This window comes from Equus przewalskii, chromosome 21 (assembly GCF_037783145.1).
Source record: "Equus przewalskii isolate Varuska chromosome 21, EquPr2, whole genome shotgun sequence".
Classification (NCBI taxonomy): domain Eukaryota; kingdom Metazoa; phylum Chordata; class Mammalia; order Perissodactyla; family Equidae; genus Equus; species Equus przewalskii.
The window spans coordinates 1,797,386-1,804,274 of record NC_091851.1 but is presented as its reverse complement, the minus strand read 5'-3'; the positions used below and the strand labels follow the sequence as shown (position 1 = coordinate 1,804,274).

The following is a 6,889-nucleotide window of genomic DNA, read 5'->3' as shown; positions in this document are numbered from 1 at the left end:
TATTGGAAACCTCACAGAGAAAAGAGCTAATAATATCATTTGAAAAAAATGAAGTTAGACTCATAAGACACCACACAGAAATAAAATGTTGACATTCTGACTGGAATAATGCTATGGATTTACGTAACACACTGCCCTCAGTGCTGTACAGGTATGAACACAGCGAACCCCCATAACCCCATGAGGAAGGGACGCATGCTGTCCCCTTACTGATGACAAGTGAGGCTCAGCAAGAGCGAGGAGCTTGCCCAAGTCACACAGCCAGCAGAGTCCTCACTGAGGCTGTCTGGCTCCAGGTTCCCTGGGCTGCACCCTCTTCAAGGCATATACACACGCACACTCTCAGGGGTGTCCCAGACACTACTGCTGTGTGACAAGTCACCCTAACACTTGGAAGTGTGGTACGATCACCATTCCCTCTCGCTCACAGCTTTGTGGGCCGGGAAGGGAGCAGCTGGGTCGCCCTCGCTCGGAGGCTCTCGTCTGACTGGTCCCCTGAGAGCGCGGGGGTGGGGTGGGAGGGGCAGGGGGTGCTGGGTGTCCACAGCAGCTCTCTCTCCTGGCAGCAGGGGACGTGGGTTTGGCTGGCGCTCGGCTGGGGCTGTGCACTGGGCACCTCAGGGGCCTCTCCAGAATGGTGGTCTTGGAGGAGTCACGCTCCTCACGGATGCTGCTCTCCGGCCGGTGTACAAGAGAGCTCAGGGGAAGCCAAGGGTCTTCTCTGACCCCACTAGAGAGGTCAAAGGGTCACTTCCTCTGCAGTTGCCAATTGAAGCAGTCACAAGCCCACCCAGATTCAAGAGGCGGCTCACAGACCCCACCTCGCAAGGAACGTCAAATGCAAGGAGTGTCAAAGAATATGGGGACCACGTTTTAAATCACCACAATATATAATTAGATCAATGAAAAAATATCTAAAACCTATTGTTTACTCAGAGCGGGGCACTGTGCTAAACTTACTTATATGAATAATTTTATATGTTATACACATATTTACCTTTAAAATAAACTTAACGTAAACATAGAAGTAAAACCATGCAGATAAAACTTGTAGGGGCTGTGTGGCCTCTCCTGGACACACTGGTCTGGGTAATGTCCGGGTCAGAGAGCCTTCTGGGTCACAGTGCCTCACCCGGACCCCCAAGGTTGTGGTACCTACAGGCCTGTCCACTACCTGAGGGGGACCTGGGGTGGAAGCAGCCAGACCCCCATGGTGACGGCTGTGAAACACAAGGCCACTCAGTGTTGTTAGGAGATGGGAGCAGACACACAAGGGGTGGGGAGCTGCGGGCGAGCCAAGCTGTGTGTTCCGCCTCTTCCCCACTTGGGCTTGCCCCCCGCCTTCCAGGAGGAAGGGAGAAATGAAGTGTCCACTAAGGGGTAGCTTTACAGGAAATCACTGCTTTATTGTTGTGCCTGGATGCTGGTTACTTGTGAAACCAAGATTTTTCACGAAAGTAGGAAAGACCCTATAGCGAGGCCTTCAGTCCAGGCCCAGAAAAGGGCTGGCAGGGTGACAATGGGTAAGCCCTCGGAGACCACGTTGCGAGACGCATCAGAAAGGCCTTGCTTTCACTCTTTCCTATTTCAGTCTTGGTTCTGACCTTGACTGATCTTGATTCTGATTGGTATGTCCCCAGTTAGTAACATACACACACATATACTTTAATTTTTGTCTTTGTCTCCTCATAGGTGCCTGAAGTCTATTGTGGAAAGAAGTTATTATAAATCAAACCAGAAATCATTATTTAGTTTCTAGAGAACTTGACCAGTGAACATCCAGCCCAGGAGTGTGATCCACTCAGCACACATGGTTGAAATCTACCGTCTGGCAGAGCCCCGTGAGGGTCGCCCTGGGCTGTGGGCTCCGTCTGACTCCTGTCCCTGCTGTCCTGCCCATGCTCGCTGTCTGACTTCTTTTGAATGCAGCAGTGCAGGTCCCCTCTTCTCCCTTATCCGATCAAGAGATACCCTGGCTGAAGCCTGAACTCCCAGCCGACTCCATGACTTAATCATCCCAAAAAGGGGCCGCAGGCTCTGCGCTATGCCTGCCACGGCCGCAGAGCTCTCGGCTTGTCTGCCATGCAGAGCCAGCGCGACAAGGAGCTCTTCACAAAGTAACTGCTGAAACACCTCGTGTGTGCACATCCCCGAGACAGTGAACAACTCTCCAAGTAGCTGATGTTACTTTTTTATTAAGTGAGAGAGGAGCAGAACATGCGCACTACGTACTGCTGCATTTGGAAAGCAATCAGAAGACAGAAGTGAGTTGGAGCCACTTAGCTGTACAAACAATACCCGAGAAGCCTTCTCTGTGTGTCTCCTGAGGCTGGGACACTGAGGGGACTTCCAGCAGGATGTGGTCACTCATCTAAGCTTAGGAGCTCTACAAGGCGGGGTGCGAGTGAGAGGCAGTGTGGCCGGGCCTGTCACACAGTCCTCTACGCCTCGTGGCAGCTGGACTTCACCACGGACATTGTGCCCATCCAGGGCACAGTGTATATCTGGAAAGAGCAGACTGTTTTCTGTGAAAGGGAAGAGAGAGGGACAGTCAGTTACGGTTCCAGTTAAAAAGGAAAATGCCCAGCACAGATGTCAGAAGAGTGGGTGAGGGATGCTGGAGGGACTCCTGCTGAGCCCCAGAGCACAAGAGGACTCTGCAGCACCCTCTCAGCCACCCTGCCCTTGGCTCCGAGTCCAGGAGAGGGCATTGTGACCCCTACCCCTCAGCCCACAGGACTCCACGCTGTCATGCCCCCAGCACAGCCCTTTAAGGAACAGCCTGTGCAAGGCCACAATGCCCCAGGGGTGCAGGGCACCATCCCCAAGTTCCCTCCACCACCAGTGGGCCGGCATTGAGACAGGTCCAGAGGGGAGGACCCAGGGGCTGGGAACTGGGTCCAGGAAACCCTCTGGAAAGAGGCAGGATGTCTGTATTGGGGGGTGACGAGAGGCACACCGCTCTCCCCAGAGGCTGAGACTTCCCAAGAACCAGCCAAGCCCACGGCGGGTCTGGGATTCAGCGAGCAGGATGGACTCGGAGGGTGTCAGCTGCTTCTAACTCCCTCTGATCTGTCTGGGTGGCTGAGGCTGGGATTAAACGGCCCTTTCTCGCTGCCCAGCAAACACCCCACAGCTGAGTCCTCCATCCAACAGGCAGCAGTCCCCACAGTACATGGTGCCCCAATTCTCCAGCTAAAACCCCCTTACAAATTCAAACTTGTCACATGCATACACAGGCCCCCTTCCGCCCACATGCACACATACCTGGGCACACGCACAGCCCCCCAGCACTCTCACATCATGCACCCACAGGCACGGGCACAGCCCCCACCCCTCTGGCCCGCGGGGCTGCTCCCGGTCTGGCATCAGGCACATACCCTCAGTGGGTCGTGGAAGGGGCAGGTGGCCAGGTTGGGCTGAGACTTGGTGCATCTGGTTCGGCCGATCTCCACGTCCAAGAAGTAGTTCAGCCCAGCCACGACCTGTACGCGGGGAGAGCAGGACTCGCTTACCACACCCCGCCAACTCCACACACACCTTCCCGCTCTGGGGAGCACTCATGGGCCGCCAAAGCCGGCAGCCACCTCCTGACGGCTGGTGAGCTGCTGTGCCCCAGGCCCTTCTTGTAACCTGTTCACACAGTGGCTCCAACAAGGGTCTCCCGCAGCCCAGCTGGAGGCGAGGCAGAATAGAAGGTGGAAGCTAGGCGCCAAAGTCCTGCTCACTAGGTTCAGGAGGAAGGCGCAGGTCTGGGGAGCCTGCCAGGGCGGTGCTGAATCCTGTGCCAGGGCTAGGACTGAGCTAAAGGAGGTGGTTGGGTGTGGGGTGAACGCTGTGTCAGCTCAGGAAGACCGTCCCAGGATCACGTCTAAGCTAAACTCCACTCACTAGCCTCAAGCCCTGGGAATCTCCCTCCCTCGACGGAACCCAGGTCTATCTACTCACTGAGCAGTAAGAAACTAGATGCTTCTCTCACGCACACACGTGTTAGGCTGATAAAAGGCTGCTGCTGGAACGCCTATCTCTTAGGGGTGATTTTTGATGGGAATATTTCTGACGTGTGTCACCACACCTGTGTGTCTTCTACATTTGAGATGACAGGATAGAAGTGAACCCTGTCCTCACACAGGGCATCCCAAAGCCACGCTTCATCAGAGCTTGGGGAAGCACAGGACGAGAGGCTGGGGACCACACCCTACTCAGTGGAAACACAGCAAGTCCTGTGATCCTTCTCGTGTCAGTTTTCCCATATGACTGCGGGCCGATGAGCTACGATGCCAAGCTAGTGTCACACTCAAGAGGAGCAGGCTGGCAGGGCCCAGGTGAGCAGGGATCACATATGTTCTGTCCAAAGGGGACAATGCCAGCCGACAGGTGCAGGAGGAGAAATGCGTGTGGTCTTGACGCAGCTTCTGAACTTTCAAGAGAAGGTGGAAAGGAGCCCCCAACACTGGCATGTAGTACTACACTTTGGCTGCTGCATGGCTACGTTCTGCTCTCCCATGAGATGCAGGCCAGCTCACCGAAATTCTAGCCTTCCTTCAAGGATGAGTACAAGGCCCAGAGCCCTTCATGACACTCCCTCCCGCCCCCTTCTCGGCTCTGATGCCTGCACTCCTTCCTGGCCAGAAACACAGGCAGGCTGGCTCGGGCAGGGGGCAGGCAGCCTCCTCCCTACTGCAGCAGGCACTCAACTACCCTGATTACTGGTGGCAGTGCGCCCATCGCAGGCGGGGGAACCAGAGGTCACAACCAAGAGGCTGCGCCCATGGATGGAACCTGCACAAGGATCCTGTCCTCCAGGATCTCGAGACAGAGGGAGAGTCTCATGCAAGACCCTCTGCTCTGGGATGCACGTAGGCCACACACCAGCTCACTGACTCATGTGTTTGCTGCTAACCTCTGGGTGCTGGGGGAGCAGCGAGGGCCCCGCCTCAGGGAGGATGTTCTGAGTGTTGGCCCCTAATGCCACTGCCTGAGGAGGCCGTGGAGGCCAGGTTAGTTTAGTGGCACCTACTGAGAGGAGGCACGAAGGAGAACACACCTCTTCCACATGACCCGACCCTCACCTTGAGGAAACACCAGGCCAACCCAAACTGAGCAAGTCTGCACCACAACTAGCTGGACCCTTCAAAAGTGCCCAGGTGAGGAAACAGACTGGGGGGCTGCTGCAGAGTAAAGGAGGCTGCAGGATAGCGGCAGAGGCACACGATCCCGCGTGTCCTGGGCTCTCAAGGACATCAGTGGGACCGCCAGGGACGTCTGAATAAGGTCTGTGTCTTAGATAACTGTCAGTGCTGATTCCTGATTTCCAAACTGTACTGTGGTCATGTAAGAAAATGCCCTTGTTTTTAGGAAATATATACTGCATGACTCTCAAAAGGTTCAGAGAAATAGAGGCTTACAAATATTTACACTCACACGTATGTGGCAAGTGAGGTGAATAAAGCAAATATGGCAAAATACCAACATCGGAGGAATCTGGGTAAACGATCTACAGGCACTGAACGTGCTATTTTTGCAACTGCTCTGTAAGTCTGAAATTATGTCAAAACGAAAAGTTAAAAAGAGGAAAAGTGCTTAAAAAAAACACTCAGTAGCAGAGTCAGGAGGGCCGCCAGGTGTGGGATGTTGTCCCTTCGCCTGTGGTCATTTAGTTGACAGCTCCCCTGAGCCCCGGGTCCCACTGGGCTGGAGCAGGGCGCTGGGGCGAGGGTTGCAGGCACTGCCGGTGACACGCCGCCGAGGGCTGTACGGTGACAGGAAAGGCCGGGACGCGCCCGGCTGCGAAGCGCGGCCACACACCGGGCGCCAGGGCTCCGCGCTGAGCCCTCCCGCAAGCGCGGGGCCGGCGGGGGCGGGGCTGCTGACGTCGCGCAGGCCACGCCCTCCCGGGCCGAGCCTCGCCCTTCGGGCTAGGCGCCCCGGACCAGCCCACCACCCGGGCCCCCAGACCCTGCGGTCCCCCGCCGCCCGGGCCCCCCGCCCCCGCGGCTCCCCGTCCCCCGCCGCCCGGGGCCCTCCGCCCCCGCGGCTCCCCGTCCCCCGCTGCCCGGGGCCCCCGACCCCGCGGCCCCAAGTACCCTGCTGCCCGGGTCCTCCCCCGCCGCCCGGCGGGACGCACCTGCTTGCGGGCGCGCACGACGCGCAGCGCGCGGCTGTGGAAGGCATCGTTGCTGGCCTTGTTGTACTCGCTGAGCGCGAAGTCGAGCGCCTGCTGCACGCCCTGCTCGCTGATGTCCGCCTCCGAGATGCCGCCCACCAGCTGGCGCTTGCCGGCGCTCGCGGCGGCCGCGGGGCTCGCGGCCAGGCCCAGGGCCAGCGCGGCCAGCAGGAGCAGCGGGGCGCGTGGGAGCACGGCCATGGTCTGCGCGGAGGAGCACCGGACGAAGGACAGCAATACGATCCGACCCGAGGCCGCGAGCACCCCCGGTCGGCCGCGCTTTTATCCCCCGGCCGCCCTCGGGCAGCCGGCCCGCGCCGGCTCCTCCTCTTCCGCCTCCCCACCCGCGGCCCGCCCTGCCCCCGGGCCCGCCCTACACGCGGGCTGTTCCTCCCCTCCGCCGCAGTCCGGGCCCGCGACCCGCTCTTGCCTGCTCTTCCGTCCCAAGCCTGGCCTCGTCCCCAGGCCCGCGCCTCCTGCCAGTCCTGGGCTTCCTCGTCCTGGCTCGCTCCCCACTCAGTCCCGCTCCTCCCCCGAGTCCAGGTCCCCCTTTCCAGCGCTCCAAGCCTAGCTCACCCAAATCTCACAGTGTCACCCCTCTCGGGGCCTGCAAACCCCTGAACTCCGATTCTTTCTCTGAAAAGAGAAAAATAAAAGAGAAATAGAGGTCTTGGCCTCTGAGCAGAGCATTTGTTCCAAGTCTGGGGATCCCGGGAGCAGCGG

The 6,889-nt window shown here is 58.1% G+C and overlaps 1 protein-coding gene across 1 annotated transcript; it reads right to left on the bottom strand.

The window, feature by feature from the left end:
- Positions 1–2,175: 2,175 nt before the first annotated feature.
- On the bottom strand, positions 2,176–6,529 carry CST3 (cystatin C). Its single transcript, XM_070588977.1, has 3 exons — positions 6,128–6,529; positions 3,381–3,485; positions 2,176–2,525 (listed from the first exon to the last, which is right to left on the bottom strand). Exons 1-3 carry the CDS (start codon positions 6,365–6,367, stop codon positions 2,442–2,444), a joined length of 429 nt encoding a protein of 142 aa, XP_070445078.1. The 5' UTR covers positions 6,368–6,529; the 3' UTR covers positions 2,176–2,441.
- Positions 6,530–6,889: the final 360 nt, after the last annotated feature.